Genomic DNA, 21,027 nt, shown 5'->3' on the forward strand with positions numbered 1-21,027 from the left:
GGTAATAAAATTGAAAGCACGGGTCACCACTGAACAGCTAAGACCCTAAAACAATATAAACCTGATCCCAGTGAACGCATTAGGCTAAGAACAACAGACCAGTTGTTCAGGCAAGCAAAAGAAAATAGGTGATATTAATGGGTCGACTTTAATGTAAAACAAATGGAGGCAAATAACTTATTTGTGTAGCAAAAATAGTAAGGATGCAGTATATGTCGTAAATACTAAATAGGATTTTGAATTTTGCTTAAAAGAACGGACACAGCAGGAATATGATCTAGAGGTCAATTTAAATAGAACACAAACAGAAGATATCCCATACCAGAAAAAGTATGTAATATGTTCAATGAAATGTTTTCTGTTGTTAGGATCGAGTCACCATAACAAATATCTTGAAGATAAATATGACGGAGAGCCATGGAACGTAATTATGAAAAAATGCAGAGAATTTGAAATCAATATTACCATCAATAAATGATGTCGGTAACTTAGAAAATAATAACCTAAACAAACGGAGGAGAGCATACGAACCAGACGAGAACATAAGAATTGATAAAATAGGACAACCCAAACCCCCCACATTTATACAGCATACGGATACATGAAGACAATTAGAGCTATCCAAATCCATGCAAGCTTGCAGACAATCTTAATTTTTAATTAGGGGTCCAAGCCAACAGGTTGGATCCCTATTGTTTTTGTAAGGATTATTAGGGGTCCAAGCCAACAGGTTGGATCCCTATTGTTTTTGTAAGGATTTTTCTTTTTAGGGGTCCAAGCCAACAGATTGGATCCCTATTGTTTTTGTAGCGATTCTTCTTATTAGGGGTCCAAGCCAACAGGTTGGATCCCTATTGTTTTTGTAAGGATTTTTTTTATTAGGGGTCCAAGCCAACAGGTTGGATCCCTATTGTTTTTGTAAGGATTTTTCTTATTAGGGGTCCAAGCCAACAGGTTGGATCCCTATTGTTTTTGTAAGGATTATTAGGGGTCCAAACCAACAGGTTGGATCCCTATTGCTTTTGTAAGGATTTTTCTTCTTCCCGCCCTGAAAGTGGTACCACAGCCCAAACCATAAATGGTGCACACGCGCCAATTACATGACTAGAACCAGGTCCGGCACCGCTACTCAGATAACAAAATCCAGACACGCCGGTCCCTAGGTGGCGCTATACCAAGGAATACGCGTTTGGGGCTATAACTCCCACACCGAACCTCCCACAGTCAAAAACTTGTAGCCACATATTCACTGGAGTCTGCTGCATCTTTTGGCATAGGCCACGCCCATTTGCGTCTATAATTTTTTTTCGCAAAATCGCGAAAACCGCAAAACTTCTCTACTCTACCTTCGACGACGAAACGGTAGAGTTTTGAATATTTGTTTATTAGCAAAATTAGACGTGGAAAATTTAAAATCCAAAAAAATCCAAAATTAGACATCGGATCGAGTCCAAATTCTACACACATGTTGGTGCTAACCTTAATGACGTTCGATAAAAATTTCGGACAATTTCGCCGTTAGGGGGCGCAATAAACGAGGAAATTGTATATCTTCTACAAAATGTCGCCGCGAAAACGCTACACTGACTTCTCGCTACTCCTACCACAGTCAAATCCTTTGTATCCACAGGTTCAGGGTAGCGTTTTGAACACATGCTTTGCGTTGTGCCGGCGAAACGCACATTTCTTGTCGCGTTGTGCCGGCGAAATGCACATTTCTTGGACCCCTGCATAACTGCTTGCATTATTCTTACCTCCCTAAAAGTGGGCCCACAGCCCAAACCGTAAATGGTGCCGACACGCGAATTGCATGACTAGATCCAGGTCTCTTCGGACTACGCAGACGACAAAATCCAGACACGTCGGTCACTAGGTGGCGCTATACCAAGGAATACGCGTTTGGGGCTATAATTCCCACACCGAACAACCCACAGTCAAAGACTTGTACCCACATATTCACTGGAGTCTGCTGCATCTTTTGACATAGGCCACGCCCATTTGCGTCGATAATTTTTTTCGCATTAAACCGCAAAACTGTTTTTTTCCTACTCCTCCCACATTTCTTGACCAATCGACACCAAACTTTGCACACGACATCGTCAGACAAACACGAAAAGAAATCAATGAACACTTTTTTGATCCGACCTTCGATTAAGAAACGGTAGCGTTTTGAATATTTGTTTATTAGCTACGTTTTACGTCGAAACGCAAAAAAAAAAAAAAAAAAAAAAAATTAGACATCGGATCAAGTCCAAATTTTTAACACATGTCGATGCTACCCCTACTGGCGTTCAAAGAAAACATCGGAATATTTCGCCATAAGGGGGCGCAATAAACGAGGAAATTGTTTATCTTCTAATTGGCCTGAGGAATGTTCTTTAAACTCGAGGGAAACCATCAAGGGGCAATCCCGAGTCTATATAAAAAATATGGCCAAGAATTATTAATCTGGGCGGGAGTTATTTGGAAAAGGAAAATTGTGTTCGGAAAACTTCGCTACAAGGCGGCGCCAAAAAACTACGACATTGTATGTCTCTTAATTTGCCAATGGAATGTTCTGAAAACGCGTTTGGGGCTATAACTCCCACACCGAACCTCCCACAGTCAAAACCTTTATATCCACAGATTCACTGGAGTCAGCTGCATCTTTTGGCATACGCCGTTTCTCAATTTTTGAACACATGCTTCGCGTTGTGCCGGCGAAATGCACATTTCTTGGACCCCTGCATAACTGCTTGCAGTTCTAGTTAGGGGTCCAAGCCAACAGGTTGGATCCCTATTGTTTTTGTAAGGATTATTTTTATTAGGGGTCCAAGCCAACAGGTTGGACCCCTATTGTTTTTGTAAGGATTTTTTTTTTTATACTTACCTCCCTAAAAGTGTGCCCACAGCCCAAACCGTAAATGGTGCAGACACGCCAAATGCATGACTAGATCCAGATCTGTGGGGACTACGCAGACGACAAAATCCAGACACGTCGGTCACTAGGTGGCGCTTTACCAAGGAATACGCGTTTGGGGCTATAACTCCCACACCGAACAACCCACAGTCAAAGACTTGTACCCACATATTCACTGGAGTCTGCTGCATCTTTTGACATAGGCCACGCCCATTTGCGTCGATAATTTTTTTCACAAAAAAAGCAAAACTGTTTTTTCCCTACTCCTCCCACATTTCTTGACCAATCGACACCAAACTTTGCACACGACATCGTCAGACGAACACGAAAAGAAATCAATGAACACTTTTTTGATCCGACCTTCGATTAAGAAACGGTAGCGTTTTGAATATTTGTTTATTAGCTACGTTTTACGTCGAAACGCAAAAAAAAAAATTTAAAAAAAAATTAGACATCGGATCAAGTCCAAATTTTTAACACATGTCGATGCTACCCCTACTGGCGTTCAAAGAAAACATCGGAATATTTCGCCATAAGGGGGCGCAATAAACGAGGAAATTGTTTATCTTCTAATTGGCCCGAGGAATGTTCTTTAAACTCGAGGGAAACCATCAAGGGGCAATCCCGAGTCTATATAAAAAATATGGCCAAGAATTATTAATCTGGGCGGGAGTTATTTGGAAAAGGAAAATTGTGTTCGGAAAACTTCGCCACAAGGCGGCGCCAAAAAACTACGACATTGTATGTCTCTTAATTTGCCAATGGAATGTTCTGAAAACGCGTTTGGGGCTATAACTCCCACACCGAACCTCCCACAGTCAAAACCTTTATATCCACAGATTCACTGGAGTCAGCTGCATCTTTTGGCATACGCCGTTTCTCAATTTTTGAACACATGCTTCGCGTTGTGCCGGCGAAATGCACATTTCTTGGACCCCTGCATAACTGCTTGCAGTTCTAGTTAGGGGTCCAAGCCAACAGGTTGGATCCCTATTGTTTTTGTAAGGATTATTTTTATTAGGGGTCCAAGCCAACAGGTTGGATCCCTATTGTTTTTGTAAGGATTTTTATTATACTTACTGGCTTGAAAGTGGGACCACAGCTCAAACCGTAAATGGTGCACACGCGCCAATTGCATGACTAGATCCAGAATCGGCACCGCTACTCAGATGACAAAATCCAGATACGCCGGTCCCTAGGTGGCGCTATACCAAGAAATACGCGTTTGGGGATATAACTCCCACACCGAACCTCCCACAGTCCAAAACTTTATACCCACAGATGCACTGGAGTCTGCTGCATCTTTTGACATAGGCCACGCCCATTTGCGTCGATAATTTTTTTCGCATTAAACCGCAAAACTGTTTTATTCCTACTCCTCCCACATTTCTTGACCAATCGACACCAAACTTTGCACACGACATCGTCAGACGAACACGAAAAGAAATCAATGAACACTTTTTTGATCCGACCTTCGATTAAGAAACGGTAGCGTTTTGAATATTTGTTTATTAGCTACGTTTTACGTCGAAACGCAAAAAAAACAAAAAAAAAAAAAATTAGACATCGGATCAAGTCCAAATTTTTAACACATGTTGATGCTACCCCTACTGGCGTTCAAAGAAAACATCGGAATATTTCGCCATAAGGGGGCGCAATAAACGAGGAAATTGTTTATCTTCTAATTGGCCTGAGGAATGTTCTTTAAACTCGAGGGAAACCATCAAGGGGCAATCCCGAGTCTATATAAAAAATATGGCCAAGAATTATTAATCTGGGCGGGAGTTATTTGGAAAAGGAAAATTGTGTTCGGAAAACTTCGCCACAAGGCGGCGCCAAAAAACTACGACATTGTATGTCTCTTAATTTGCCAATGGAATGTTCTGAAAACGCGTTTGGGGCTATAACTCCCACACCGAACCTCCCACAGTCAAAACCTTTATATCCACAGATTCACTGGAGTCAGCTGCATCTTTTGGCATACGCTGTTTCTCAATTTTTGAACACATGCTTCGCGTTGTGCCGGCGAAATGCACACTTCTTGGACCCCTGCATAACTGCTTGCAGTTCGTTATTATTATTCCCCCCTAGAAGTGGGTCCACAGCCCAAACCGTAAATGGTGCCGACACGCCAATTGCATGACTAGATCCAGGGCCCTGAGTTCTAAGCAGACGACAAAATCCAGACACGCCGGCCACTAGGTGGCGCTATACCAAGGAAAGACGCGTTTGGGGCTATAACTCCCACACCGAACCTCCCACATTCAAAACCTCGTACACACAGATTCACTGGAGTCTGCTGCATCTTTTGGCATAGGCCACGCCCATTTGCGTCTATAATTTTTTTTCGCAAAATCGCGAAAACCGCAAAACTGTTTTTTCGCTACTCCTCCCACATTTCTTGACCAATCGACACAAAACTTTGCACACTACATCTTCAGACGCACACGCAAAGGAATCATATACAGTTTTTTGATCCGACCTTCGACGACGAAACGATAGCATTTTGAATATTGGTATATTAGCTAAATTAGACGTGGAAAATCAAAAATCCAAAGAAAATCCAAAATTAGACATCGGATCGAGTCCAAATTCTACACACATGTTGGTGCTAACCTTAATGACGTTCGATAAAAATTTCGGACAATTTCGCCGTTAGGGGGCGCAATAAACGAGGAAATTGTATATCTTCTACAAAATTTCGCCGCGATAACGCTACACTGACTTCTCGCTACTCCTACCACAGTCAAATCCTTTGTATCCACAGGTTCAGGGTAGCGTTTTGAACACATGCTTCGCGTTGTACCGGCGAAATGCACATTTCTTGTCGCGTTGTGCCGGCGAAATGCACACTTCTTGGACCCCTGCATAACTGCTTGCAGTTCTAGTTATTTTTATACTTACCTCCCTAAAAGTGTGCCCACAGCCCAAACCGTAAATGGTGCAGACATGCCAAATGCATGACTAGATCAAGATCCGTGGCGACTACGCAGACGACAAAATCCAGACATGCCGGCCACTAGGTGGCGCTATACCAAGGAATACGCGTTTGGGGCTATAACTCCCACACCGAACCTCCCACAGTCAAAAACGTTATACCCACAGATGCACTGGAGTCTGCTGCATCTTTTGGGCTAGGCCACGCCCATTTGCGTCTATGAATATTTTTCGCTAATTCGCGAAAACCGCAAAACTGTTTTTTCCCTACTCCTCCCACATTTCTTGACCAATCAACACCAAACTTTCCACCCGACATCTTCCGACGCACACGCAAAGGAATCATCAACAGTTTTTTTATCCGACCTTCGACGACGAAACGGTAGCGTTTTGAATATTTGTTTATTGGCTACGTTTTACGTCGAAACGCAAAAATTCAAAGAATACCAAAAGTAGACGTCGGATCAAGTCCAAATTTTAGACACATGTCGGTGCTACCCTTAGTGGCGTTCAATAAAGAATTCGGAATATTTCGCCATTAGGGGGCGCAATAAACGAGGAAATTGTATATCTTCTAATTGGCCAAAGGAATGTTCTTCAAACTATAAGGGAACCATCAAGGGGCAAACCCGAGTCTATATAAAAAATATGGCCAAGAATTAATAATGTAGGCGGGAGTTATTTGGCAAAGGAAAATTGTCTTTGGAAAATTTCGCCAACAGGGCGGCGCCAAAAAACGATGAAATAATATATCTCCTATTTGGCCAATGGAATGTTCTGAAAACGCGTTTTAGGCTATAACTCCCACACCGAAGCTCCCACAGTCAAAAACGTTATACGCAAAGATTCACTGGAGTCAGCTGCATCTTTTGGCATAGGCCAGGCCCATTTGCGTCAGTATTTTCTTTATGCAAAATCGCAAAAACAGCTAAACTGCCTTTTCGCTACTCCTCCCACATTTCTTGCCCAATTGACACCAAACTTTGCACACGACATCTTCAGACGCACACTACAAGAAATCAGCAAAACTATTTTGATCCGACCATCGTTGACGAAACGGTAGCGTTTTGAATATATGTTTTGCGTTGCAAATCAGTAAAAACTATTTTGATCCAACCGTCGAACACTAAACGGTAGCGGAAAATGCGTTTGGGGCCGAAACTCCCACACTGAACCTCTCACAGTCAAAACCTTTATATCCACAGGTTGTTCACGGTAGCGTTTTGAATACTTGGTTCGCGTTGTGCCGGCGAAATGCACATTTCTTGTCGCGTTGTGCCGGCGAAATGCACACTTCTTGGACCCCTGCATAACTGCTTGCAGTTCTAGTTTTTATTATACTTCCCGCGCTAAAAGTGGGCCCACAGCCCAAACCGTAAATGGTGCCGACACGCCAATTGCATGACTAGATCCAGGTCCGGCACCGCTACTCAGATAACAAAATCCAGACACGCCGGTCACTAGGTGGCGCTATACCTAGGAAAGACGCGTTTGGGACTATAACTTCCACACCGAATCTTTCACAGTCAAAAACTTGTACCCACATATTCACTGGAGTCTGCTGCATCTTTTGGCATAGGCCACGCCCATTTGCGTCTATGAATATTTTTCGCTAAATCGCGAAAACCGCAAAACTGTTTTTTCCCTACTCCTCCCACATTTCGTGACCAATCGACACTAAACCTTGCACACGACATCTTCAGAGGCACACGAAAAGAATGCATGGAACACATTTTTGATCCGACCTTCGACGACGAAACGGTAGCGTTTAGAATATTTGTTTATTAGCAACGTTTTACGGCGAAAGGCAGAAATTCCAAAAATTAGATTAGACATCGGATCATGTCCAAATTTTAGACACATGTCGGTGCTACCCTTAATGGCTTACAATAAAAAAATCGGAATATTTCGCCATTAGGGGGCGCAATAATTGTATATCTTCTACAAAATTTCGCCGCGAAAACGCTACACTGACTTCTCGCTACTCCTACCACAGTCAAATCCTTTGTATCCAAAGGTTCAGGGTAGCGTTTTGAACACATGCTTCGCGTTGTGCCGGCGAAATGCACATTTCTTGTCGCGTTGTGCCGGCGAAATGCACACTTCTTGGACCCCTGCATAACTGCTTGCAGTTCTAGTTATTATTATTCCGACATGCTAATCCTAAAAGTGTGACCACAGCAAAATTAGACATCGGATCAAGTCCAAATTTTAGACACATGTCGGTGCTACCCTTAATGGCTTACAATAAAAAAATCGGAATATTTCGCCATTAGGGGGCGCAATAAACGAGGAAATTGTATATCTTCTAATTGACCCAAGGAATGTTCTTCAAACTATAAGGGAACCATCAAGGGGCAAACCCGAGTCTATATAAAAAATATTGCCGAGAATTATTAATGTGGGCGGGAGTGATTTGGCAAAGGAAAATTGTCTTTGGAAAATTTCGCCACAAGGGGGCGCAAAAAGACGACCAAATAATATATCTCCTAACTGGCCAATGGAATGTTCTGAAAACGCGTTTTGGGCTATAACTCCCACAACGAACCTCCCACAGTCAAAACCTTTATATCCACAGATTCACTGGAGTCAGTTGCATTTTTTGGCATAGGCCAAGCCCATTTGTTTTGAACACATGCTTCGCGTTGTGCCGGCGAAATGCACACTTCTTGGACCCCTGCATAACTGCTTGCAGTTCTAGTTAGGGGTCCAAGCCAACAGGTTGTTAGGGGTCCAAGCCAACAGGTTGGATCCCTATTGTTTTTGTAAGGATTATTATTATTCCAGCAAAAATGCATACAGGAATGCATACATACATCTTATGTACCTGCTAAATTTACCCCTCCTGAATTACACCAAAATCCTGAGCGGCTGCCAGTACATAACACTTACAGGGACAACCAATACTGGCTTACTGGCACGGGTTCACATAAATATCTAATCTTTACATCCAGCTCAAAAGCTACCTGGGAAACAGGTTCAGAGAAATCAAAGGGCATACAGGCCTTAGTCCCTCCTAGAATTGTCTGGTGCCGTGTACACCAAACCACCCGGCCTACCCAAGTCCCAAACCATAGTCGTAAGCATACATAAGCACACCATCTTAGTGAGACACAGTGTAAAGCAAATACTCAAAACAACAGTGGAAAAGACACAAATCAACCCCTTTTGAACAGAACAGGGCAAAAAGAGTCCTTGATCTCTAACCAAATGAGGTAGTCATGTCACACGGCTTTTGAGCCATCGTTTCGATCAGACGGTTGACTTTCCCAACACGTGTCCTGACCACACCGTCTTCCTGCTTAGGTGGTGCCTGGCCTACTCTGCCCCATTCCCCAACCGGTGACATTGCGTCAGGGATAACTGTTGGGACATGGCCTGCGGCAACCATCGGCACTGTGTCTGATGTGTCAACTGCTGGCACTGTGACTGGGTGAAACGACTGGACACTACTCACGTCAATCACTGACGCTGTATCTGGTGCAGCCGACTGCTCCGACCCCGCATCAGACGGATCATGCCCCGCATCAGACTGATCTTCATCCGCATCAGCTTCGTCACAGGACCGGAGGCTGGCAGCTTCCTCCGCCCCACTCAGAACCCATGCGCTTGCCCTATCCATCGAACCCTCCTCATTCAAAGAGTCGATGAGATCCTCAATGTGGAACTCGTCCTCTGAATCACCAAAACTGTCCTCCGATCCTGCCAATCCTCCATCAGCAGACTCCACAGGTAGGAAGCTGATATCCATGATAAGGTTGCGATGTACCACCTTTGCGTTCCCTTTGTCATCTACCAACTTGTAGATATGAGTCTGCGGTTTGCTGTCCATGACAGTATAAACAGTCGGTTCCCACTTATCCGCAAGTTTCTTCTTTCCCCTTTCGCCTTTATTGGCGAGCAGTACTCTATCTCCCACGTAAACAACTGTACCCCCCTCCCAAAAGAGTTCACTAGCTGTGTTCCCCTCCCAAAAGAGCTCAATAGCTGTGTTCCCCTCCCCGAATCAGCAACTGGAGAGGTGAACATCTGTGCCCCCCTCCCGGAAATAGAATCAACAGTACGAATAGCAGTCCCATTTTCAACATTGGAATCCATTTTGTCTTAAGTAAAAAAAAAAAAATGAAAATACTGACTCAATAAACCACGGAAAGTACTGTATTCCTTTCCTTCATTTGACACTGTACATTTCTTTTCTTTATAAGAAAATGAAACAAAAAAATAAATAAACCAAATCCCCCTAATGTCCTTGAACCGTGACAAAGTCACTCCAATGTAACCCTCTTAAGGAAACCTTTTTTTTTCGTTCGTCGTTGTTCTGTCGTCCAACAACCTCCGGTGACCAAGCTGGTGTTGGTCCACGACGTCAATCTGGGTCACGGCACCAATGTAACCGGTCTGGCTCTGCGTTGTGTGTTGTGAAATGGAGTAGGACACAGGGACTTGGTGTGTCACTTTGGCCGAACTGTAAAATGACGTCACGATCGAAACTTCAAAATAAAATAACAAAAGCTCCCGAACGATCTATTTACAGAATATATCACGAAATACAAGTAATAAATAAAACATGAGGGAATTTTGGTGGAATGCATACATACATCTTATGTACCTGCTACATTCACCCCTCCTGAATTACACCAAAATCCTGAGCGGCTGCCAGTACATAACACTTACAGGGACAACCAATACTGGCTTACTGGCACGGGTTCACATAAATATCTAATCTTTACATCCAGCTCAAAAGCTACCTGGGAAACAGGTTCAGAGAAATCAAAGGGCGTACAGGCCTTAGTCCCTCCTAGAATTGTCTGGTGCCGTGTACACCAAACCACCCGGCCTACCCAAGTCCCAAACCATAGTCGTAAGCATACATAAGCACACCATCTTAGTGAGACACAGTGTAAAGCAAATACTCAAAACAACAGTGGAAAAGACACAAATCAACCCCTTTTGAACAGAACAGGGCAAAAAGAGTCCTTGATCTCTAACCAAATGAGGTAGTCATGTCACACGGCTTTTGAGCCATCGTTTCGATCAGACGGTTGACTTTCCCAACAACCCTGCCAACACGTGTCCTGACCACACCGTCTTCCTGCTTAGGTGGTGCCTGGCCTACTCTGCCCCATTCCCCAACCGGTGACATTGCGTCAGGGATAACTGTTGGGACATGGCCTGCGGCAACCATCGGCACTGTGTCTGATGTGTCAACTGCTGGCACTGTGACTGGGTGAAACGACTGGACACTACTCACGTCAATCACTGACGCTGTATCTGGTGCAGCCGACTGCTCCGACCCCGCATCAGACGGATCATGCCCCGCATCAGACTGATCTTCATCCGCATCAGCTTCGTCACAGGACCGGAGGCTGGCAGCTTCCTCCGCCCCACTCAGAACCCATGCGCTTGCCCTATCCATCGAACCCTCCTCATTCAAAGAGTCGATGAGATCCTCAATGTGGAACTCGTCCTCTGAATCACCAAAACTGTCCTCCGATCCTGCCAATCCTCCATCAGCAGACTCCACAGGTAGGAAGCTGATATCCATGATAAGGTTGCGATGTACCACCTTTGCGTTCCCTTTGTCATCTACCAACTTGTAGATATGAGTCTGCGGTTTGCTGTCCATGACAGTATAAACAGTCGGTTCCCACTTATCCGCAAGTTTCTTCTTTCCCCTTTCGCCTTTATTGGCGAGCAGTACTCTATCTCCCACGTAAACAACTGTACCCCCCTCCCAAAAGAGTTCACTAGCTGTGTTCCCCTCCCAAAAGAGCTCAATAACTGTGTTCCCCTCCCCGAATCAGCAACTGGAGAGGTGAACATCTGTGCCCCCCTCCCGGAAATAGAATCAACAGTACGAATAGCAGTCCCATTTTCAACATTGGAATCCATTTTTCTTAAGTAAAAAAAAAACAATGAAAATACTGACTCAATAAACCACGGAAAGTACTGTATTCCTTTCCTTCATTTGACACTGTACATTTCTTTTCTTTATAAGAAAATGAAACAAAAAAATAAATAAACCAAATCCCCCTAATGTCCTTGAACCGTGACAAAGTCACTCCAATGTAACCCTCTTAAGGAAACCTTTTTTTTTCGTTCGTCGTTGTTCTGTCGTCCAACAACCTCCGGTGACCAAGCTGGTGTTGGTCCACGACGTCAATCTGGGTCACGGCACCAATGTAACCGGTCTGGCTCTGCGTTGTGTGTTGTGAAATGGAGTAGGACACAGGGACTTGGTGTGTCACTTTGGCCGAACTGTAGCGACAGTGGCGTATTTATTTCTGAATGAAATAAATGCACAAATAATGCAGCAGCATTAGTACACAGGACACTGCAGCACGTCAATCTCCTCACAGCATTAAAACAACAAGTGAGCCTGGCCAGAAGTGCCTTACAATACATATATTCAAATATATGAAGTCACAAAAGTTCACAATACAGACACACAAATTCGAATCCACCTGAAAACTATACACCACCAGCTAATTAATATTTTATATTAAAATAAAGTACAACATGGGAGCAACATTAACATACCTGAATGAAATAAATGCACAAATAATGCAGCAGCATTAGTACACAGGACACTGCAGCACGTCAATCTGAAATGGCGGGAAACGAACAATGAACAGGCTGCCGTCACTGTGTGTGTATCCTCAAGTGCTGCTAAACAGTGCGCTAGCTAAATAGTTCGCTAAAACACTCAAAACTCTTGCAAAACAAATACACAGGAACACATGAACAACACCAACAAGCACAGAATCACACCATAACTCTATCTCACCGTTTACACTGGTTATTTTCTCATTGACAATTTTAGAACAGAAAGCTGCACAGAGCAGAGGAAAAACACTCACCTCCTCACAGCATTAAAACAACAAGTGAGGAATGGCGAGCGCAACGGAAGAAAATGACGTCACGATCGAAACTCCAAAATAAAATAACAAAAGCTCCCGAACAATCTATTTACAGAATATATCACGAAATACAAGTAATAAATAAAACATGAGGGAATTTTGGTGGAATGCATACATACATCTTATGTACCTGCTACACAAGCACAGTCATCACTGTATGTGCCATTCTACACAACCTCTGCAAGGGGATGAACATTCCACAGCCAGACGATGATGATGATGATGGCGAACAACATGACAATGAATTTGGCCGTGTGGAACCGAGTGGACTGGCATTTAGGGATCTCTTTGAATACACATCTTAGGTAAATACCTTGGCACAAATCAGTCAACACTTGTGTAGTTCATAACATTTATTTTCTTTTAAATTGTACGTATTTTTATTGTTTGCTTTCTCTCTCTCTTGCAAAATTGTCATCATGCGTGTATTCTGCTAACTGCACTATAACTACTTAATAGGAAGTCATTTCTAGCCTAGGCTATTTCCTTGTTTTTCTGTGATTTAGTGGGCTCGTCTGAACAACCAATCACCGAACTGACCGATTCTAAACTCGTGCACGAGAATTGACGTAATCCATAGCAACGGCGCGTCACTCTTAGTTCATTCTTAGTAGGGATGTGTCGGTCGCGACTGATTCGTTACAACGAACGAATCCCGAACGTGAACGACAAGAACTGGTTCCCCAAAACAAGAAGAACTGGTTCTTTGATTCTTTTTTTTTAACATCAACCAAACATATGGTCACGTAAATAAAATATACAAACGAACAGAGCTCCATCTCCCCGCGACTTATATTGATTGAGTCTACAACTTCCTCAAAGATTCAGCCAATGAGAGGTAGCAATGGTGTTGGAATGGCACCTGGGTAAACCAATGACAAGGCGGTACCATCGAATATGCGCGCTTTCTCTCTGTGACGTATCTTTGGTCATACCATTCGACTCATATATCCCCCTACATTTTTTCGAAAATAGACTTGACCTCCATCTGTTTATTGGATAAACGCATTTCCAAATCCCAGGAGTCTTTGCTCCATTCTACGTCAATTTAAGAACAAACAAAGAAATTAAACTGCAGTTCGTATTTTTTATTTATGACCATGTCTGTAATGCCTGAACAATGAAGAATTAAATGTAAAGTAAAATAAAATTATAAATGTAAAACCATGAATGAAATATAGAGTAAGCAAGTGGTATAAATATTGGTGGGACGTTCGACATACTATATAGCAGGCATCTCCAAACGGCGGACTGCGGTCTTGACGGTCCTATCCGGACCCACGACCAATTAAAAAAAAAAAAAAAAAAAAAAAAATATTTTTGTTTAAGATGTAATCTGACGTAACGAACGAATCAAAACGAACGAATCAAATAAACGAATCGTTATAGTGAACTGAACTGAAAGAACTAGTTCCCGGAAAAGAATCATTTTGCCCATCCCTAATTCTTAGTGATTCATCCTTAGTAAGAGTAGGTCTCAGCGGCTTTGTGAATAACTTTTAAGAAAAAACTCCTACGTAAAATGTTTTAGCGCGAGTTAGGAGCACTCCTAACGGTAAGATAAAATGCTTTGTGAATACGGCCCCTGAAATGCTAATTTTCAATGCATGCTGAAAATACTATGTTATGATTACTATCTAGTTAGACATTTGATAGGATTATATGCCGGATATGGAACATTGTGTTATGATTTAGCAGGGTGTATGGTTCCATATGAATGAATTGCAGGGATCAAAATGTTAATAGGATGTACTACATTTGATAGATCTTTTTTGCCTTAAACAGGTTGAAATTCCTGAGAATTATGCAGGTTGAAAGCCCTGAACGTGCTTAAAGGTTTTTAACGATGATCAAATGTAGTGCAAAGTCTGACCTGAACGCAGTGGCGGTTTTAGGCACGGGCGAACCGGGCAGCCGCCCGGGGCGGCATATTTGTGGGGGGCGGCTAATCACATGGGGGGCGCCACGAGCAGTATAAAAAAAAAATGCGCTGCGCAGCGGTTATCAATGAAGTACGACATAACATTGTGTGGGGAATAGGTATTTTGGCGCCCCCTCTGGCTGCAGGCGCACACCTGCTCGTTGAGAAGGTGCCGTGTATAGACGGAATGAAACCCTCACTGAAGTCCGTAGGTTCACGACACAAACCCCCCCCGTCAACACCCGCTTGTAGGAAGTCTTGCCCGGGGCGTAACTGGACCTAGAACCGCCACTGCCTGAACGTTATGTTTTTGTTGTGATCTTAGCAATCACAAAAGGGCGTTTGTGGTATAAATTAATGATTATATTCTATGGTAAACCATGATTATTATTAGGCCTGTATATCTAATGGTAGAAAACATTTAAAGCGTCTCTGGATTCTGATCCAGGGCTGGACACGGTGCCTGGGAGTCTGGGGTCAGAGCAGGGGTTGGGGCCCAACAGAGACAATGCATGCTGACCTTGTGGTAGAAACTTATGGAGGACCACAAGTGTCACGGAAATAGTAATAAAGAAATAGACTAAATTATAAAGTAATTCATTATTTGATCTTTTAATGGGCAATAAAAGAGGAATTAAAAATATTTACAAATTAAATATTAATCCATCAATAAGTAGCTCAAATTAAAAAGGGATTTACAAAAACAACATAAAACAGTCAATAAGTACATCATTTAAAAATACATTAATGAATTCATAAATAAATGATGCAATTTAAAAATCGATTTGAAAATGCCGTTTAAAAAGAGAAATAAATAACTGGATTCACAAATTGAATTAAGAATACAGATTTTAATCCGCCATTTAAATGGGCGATTTCCTTGGCATTTGCATTTCCATTTCCCCGCTACTTTTCCTTTTCCTATTAGCTATTCGATTAGCTTAGTCATTTAGCTTCTCCTATTAGCCTCTCCATTTAGCTTTTCCGTGACACTTTGGTCCTTGCGCTGGTGAGACGAGGCAAAGCAATGCAAATTAGCCATGTAACAAGCTCTCTGATTGGCTATCACCTGGCATCTCATATGCAGACGTATGACATGGATGTGGGAAGGAGAAGGTGTTTTTTTTTTAAGCACTAGATGGAAGAAACACGGACTAACACAATAAATGCCATAATTCAATTTGGCTGACTATGTCGACAATCATATTCCAGTTGACTATGACTATGCTCTAACGAGGTTGCTTCAGCTAAGAGAAAACTTCGAAGCATCCAGCTGCCATTTAGAGGACGCTGTTCGGGCCAAGTTGAATGAGGTGGAGCATTTAATTCGCCAAGAGATTCAGCCCTGTCTTCTTGACTTGCAAAGAGACCAGTTGCAGCTGCAGATCTCCTTCGGAATCCCGCGCAGGGAGATAGCAAGACGATTTGGTGTGTCTTTAAAAACCCTCCATCGCAGGATTGCCCTGTGGGGATTAAGGTAAGAAACCTCCAGTTGACTAGCTAGCTAAGTCTAACGACATCTAGTGCTAACTGTCACCCCATGCGGGTAGTCCTTCGATAAAAGATAAGATAGGACAAGCGGTGATAGCTACCTTTCCTGTTTTGTAGGCTTGGTCACTAGAGTACGTTTTGTTCGTATACAACATGGCAAATCCTGAGAAAGCATATTGAAATATAACATTCAAGTCCTGATAAATGTTAGGTGTAATGCTATGGAATCTTCAGGGGCTACATTCCTCAACAGCTGACTGTATTTTCATACTTAATACTTTGAAAGAATAGTTTCAGCAGAAATTGAACTAAATATTGTTTATTTACTTTATTATTTATTAACTGTGGTTCTAATAGTGTGCAACTTTCTGTTCACTCAGACGAGATGACTTGAACAACAGTATCAGTGACGAGGAGTTGGACGTGATTGTGTCTGACATTCATCGCCATTACCCCAGCGCTGGCTACAAGATGATATTGGGTCACTTGAGATCAAGGCAACTTTTTGTCAAAAGTATGAGCACTTGACTGATTTGTTCAGAATGCCTTTAAATAGCCCATCTTCATAGTTTATATGAACTGTGAAAGTAATGTATACAACTGTATTTATGATAAACTGTCCAAATATGATCTCATTGTGGACAATGTATGCTACATCATGTGTTAATGTAACTCTTCTTTTATAGGGGGACGTGTGCTGGCATCATTAAGACGTGTGGATCCTCAAGGGGTTCTGATGCGCAGGCTGTCACTACGAACCGTAAAGCGAAGATGTTACTCTGTTCCAGCTCCCAACAGCCTTTGGCATATTGATGGCCACCATAAGCTTATACGGTAGAACAGTTGCAATGCTTTCACAACTTCTGTTCATGGCTGTGAGATGACTATATAGTTCATGGTGTTTCTTGGTAGGAGGGTGTGAGTGCATGTGTAGTGTGGACTCTAACCCTGCGTTCACACCAAAAGATGCAAAAAGTTGACGCGCGTCGTGATCCCATTCAAAGTGAATGTAGAGACGCGTTGCTGCTTTGCTGCCGCAGCATTTGCTGCCGAGAAAACGGGCAGCAAAACTTGATTTGCGGCGCGTCAAAATCTCATTTGCGGCGCGGCATGCCTGTGCCCGCTGCCGGGCACGGGCGAAGGGCGCGTTCACGTATTTTGCGGCGCGTCAAATGCTGCTCGAGTTGAAATATTTCAACTTTTGACGCGCCGCAAAACTTGATTTGACGCGCCGCAAAACTCAGGCGTCAACGCGTTCGGGCAGCAAATGCATCTTTTGGTGTGAACGCAGGGTAACAACTCAGGAATCTCATTTGTTTCTAAATACTGAAGAGCAACAAGTTCACTAGTAGGCACTATTTACTATTTAGGTTCCCTGCCAATTAGTGCAATCCTTTATCCTATTTGATTACCTGTGTATTGTGTGTAATCTGCATCGTCTCAAACACCACTGGCCCAACAATGACCAAACATTGGTCCCATAATCAACAATAAGGCATGGCATGTTTATTTGATTCACAGAATTCATACACAGTGGGTGCACAGTGAGTTTTACGAGACCTTGATCTGATCCAATTTTTCAAAAATCGTAATGTGCTTCTTAATTGACTTGATCTGTTGCTTGCAAAAACATCCTGAATCAATTGTTATGCTACGGCTTGGTATTTAGTTTTAAGAGCCAGTGAGTCAAGGTGAGCAGTTAGCTTTTTCTTTTGCACCAGATGCAATTTCATTCACATTGTCTTTATCTTGTAGAATGTTGGTGTATTTTAGTGTCTCTCTTATTGTTCACATTTCTAGTCTAGGAACAGGCCAGGGCCTCTCATACTGATACAAGGTGTTATCTCCAACATTCTGCCATTGTTATGTCTCAACAAGGTTGAACCAACCTGGTCCTCCGGGACATAGCCAGGGCCAAATACCTTATCAAGGCTGAGAGTGCGTCTGTTCACGTGTTATTCATCTATCCCCTTTTTGTATTATACTCGCCCAACCCTTTGGTTCGAGGAGTAGAGGGTTTCGACAGCCAAGGAACAAGTCATCGACCACCGGGTCCACTATAGATTATTCAACCTAAGTCTGTATCTCGCTGTACATCCTGGAATAAACCATCTATTCAACCCTCTAATCCAACCTGTCAAGCTGCTTTGATTTCGACTTCAAGAATTACTACTACGACTGAAAATACACAACGCAGAGTCTGTCCGAACAGTTTAGAAATAAGCTGAAATCTAACAATCTGAAGGGTGTTCTGCATCCTCATTATCTAAAGGGGTTCTGCATCATTCCTGGGAGATGACATTTTCTGCAATTTCATTGTTCAGTTATGGTCTTAATCTAAATGTTGTACTTTGCCACATCTTGTTTTCACATTGTGTGTGTTTCAATGCTACCGCCAGAAAGTGGTTTAAAAGGACCTTCTTTTTCATATTTGTAGATGGCGAGTGGTTGTGCATGGTGGTATTGATGGGTTTTCACGGCTCATCCTTTACCTGACTGCAGCGACCAACAACCGAGCCCAAACTGTCCTGGAGAGTTTCCTGTCTGCAGTAGAGCAGTATGGTATCCCCTCTAGAGTCCGCTCGGATAAGGGAGGGGAAAACATTCTGGTTGCACGCTTCATGGTGACCAGTCGTGGACTCAATAACAACTCTCACATTGCTGGAAGAAGTGTCCACAATCAGAGGTGCTTGACACACCAATAAAGTAATTTGATTAGTTGAGTTTCTAGATATTTGCATTATAGTAATTGTTACGGCCACAACAAAATAAACCTTTTGGCTCAAGCTTGTGATCAGCAACATATACAGAGGACACCATCCTGAGGATTATTTTTAAACAAAAGAGATTTTATTTACAAAAGTTTGCCATGAATTAACCAAAACTATGAGAGTCTGGAGGCATGGCCAAACCGAACATAATTTTTATTTTTTTTAAAGGTGGGAAGACTGGGCCAACCACACAATGGGCTGTTAAATTTTATATACTATAGTTGAAATTAAAAATGATATATTCCAATCGTTGTTATCAGCAGTATGTCGATGAAAAGATTCCAATGACAAGTGAATTGTGTTTTTGACTAGGTGTTTTTATTTTTGTTTGTTTTTAGAATTGAGCGGCTGTGGAGAGATGTATTTGAAAATGTCATTGATCTCTTCCATACCACTTTTCATCGTCTGGAAGCTGAGGGATGGCTTAATCCAGACAAGGAGACAGACCTCTATGCTTTACATAGATGTTACATGCCGCATATCCAGTCACATCTGCAACAATTCCAGAGAGCATGGAACAACCACTCCTTAAGAACCGCCAGAAACAAATCCCCTCTGCAGCTGTGGTGGAGCAAAGCAAGAGAGGGGAACAGGACAAAATTTTGTCAGGTGATTTTTAATTTTAATCAATATAGTGCCTTTTACTTATTTCAAAATATGTAACCTTGCCAGAAATAAAAAAGATATCACTTTTACACCTAATAAACACCTAAATTCCAGGTACATGACGAATGCAGAGTTGACTGGAGAGGGCCAGAGAGACATGTGACAGACGGAGTTCACATTCCTAAGTTGGAGCTGCCCCGGGCCCTGTCTGTGGCAGAATTGGCAACACTGCCAAATCCGGCTGTACCATTGCCAGAGACAATACCAATTTACATTGAGACGGTACGCATTCTTCGAGAAATGCTGTAATCATGTATGATTTGTCATACAGATAAGAGTACTAGTGATTGACCATTTATAACTTGTAGTTAGAGCTGTTATAACTAATATTTCTGAAGTGGACACTGACATTTCAGCATCTAACAAGTCTGTTTCTTGCAGGTGACTTTTCTGTTATTGTGTCACCTTAAGCTATCAATGTGTATGTTTTGTTTACAGCTTGTTGCACTGCTCCCAAGTGGCCAAATAAAAGTTTGATTTGCCTGGGGCCTGTACCACGAAGCTCGCTTAGAGGGTTAGTGAGGTATGTTGAGCTCAAAGCCTGAGTTAGTTGTACCACAAAAGTCGATCTCTTTTAGCGTCGCTGTATCACCATGGTGACTTATGCTCGCAACCAAACCTGGTCGGGAGCAGTTTTTCGGCTTATGTCTAGCCGGAGATCGGCTACTTAAATCGGCGTGCGCAGCTTCCTAGCCCCTCCTCTGACAATGGCGTCATCATTTGTGGGCATGGTTGTAGTGATTTGGTAGTTCCCAACAACCTGTGGGGTATTCCAGGGCCCCGTTTCCCGAAAGCATCTTTAGCCTAAGTGGATCGCAGAGTGGGTCGTAAGAGCATCGTACAGTTTTCACACCGTTTCCCGAAAGCATCTTTGGTAACGAACGTCTTAAAAACGCTCACGAGTCACGAGTAGCTAACGAGTGCTCCAGGGTACTCGTAGGACGCTAAGAGCCTCGTTAGCCTACTATAGCCTCAGTGGCGTAGCCAGCGGACATTCCTAGTATTGGATGCGTTTTATTATAACACATTGGTAATGGTGTATCACGTGCGTCTGAGCCTAATGTGGGCCATTATGTTCTTAGTTTGAGAGACAGTCCAGGAAATGTTTGAGCAGGCAGGGCACTTAAAATGTGTGAGAGACAGTGGGGGGGATTTGTGCAGACTGACATAGGCTACTCATAAAACGTAGCATAAAATAATGTAAAAAATATATATATTATAAAAAAAATTATTATATATTTTTATTAAAAACAAGCAAAGGAGCAGGCAAAAGGCTGGGATATGGTGGGGATTGGTCACGTTGACTGGAATGTTTAGTGACATGTGGAGGGGGTTAAAAAAAAGTCTCAATCACTCTTCGACGTGCATGAAAACCAGCCGCGTAGTTATGAGGGAGGCCGTCCTCACACCGATCTTCCTCGT

At 42.7% G+C, this 21,027-nt stretch overlaps 1 protein-coding gene across 2 annotated transcripts; it reads left to right on the forward strand.

Moving 5' to 3' along the window:
* The first annotated feature begins 13,899 nt into the window (after positions 1 to 13,899).
* Positions 13,900 to 20,352, forward strand: LOC130378208 (uncharacterized). Of its 2 annotated transcripts, none has more exons than XR_008894556.1 (6): positions 13,900 to 16,154; positions 16,549 to 16,682; positions 16,855 to 17,002; positions 18,606 to 18,874; positions 19,278 to 19,548; positions 19,660 to 20,352. XR_008894556.1 is itself a non-coding variant. In XM_056585095.1 (6 exons), exons 2-6 carry the CDS (start codon positions 16,640 to 16,642, stop codon positions 19,852 to 19,854), a joined length of 906 nt encoding a protein of 301 aa, XP_056441070.1. In that variant the 5' UTR covers positions 13,902 to 16,154; positions 16,549 to 16,639; the 3' UTR covers positions 19,855 to 20,352. The 2 variants fall into 2 exon arrangements, 1 of the variants encoding a protein (XP_056441070.1); XM_056585095.1 differs by having other exon boundaries at positions 13,902 to 16,154; positions 18,606 to 18,854.
* Positions 20,353 to 21,027: the final 675 nt, after the last annotated feature.

Source organism: Gadus chalcogrammus, unplaced genomic scaffold (genome assembly GCF_026213295.1).
Source record: "Gadus chalcogrammus isolate NIFS_2021 unplaced genomic scaffold, NIFS_Gcha_1.0 GACHA070, whole genome shotgun sequence".
Classification (NCBI taxonomy): domain Eukaryota; kingdom Metazoa; phylum Chordata; class Actinopteri; order Gadiformes; family Gadidae; genus Gadus; species Gadus chalcogrammus.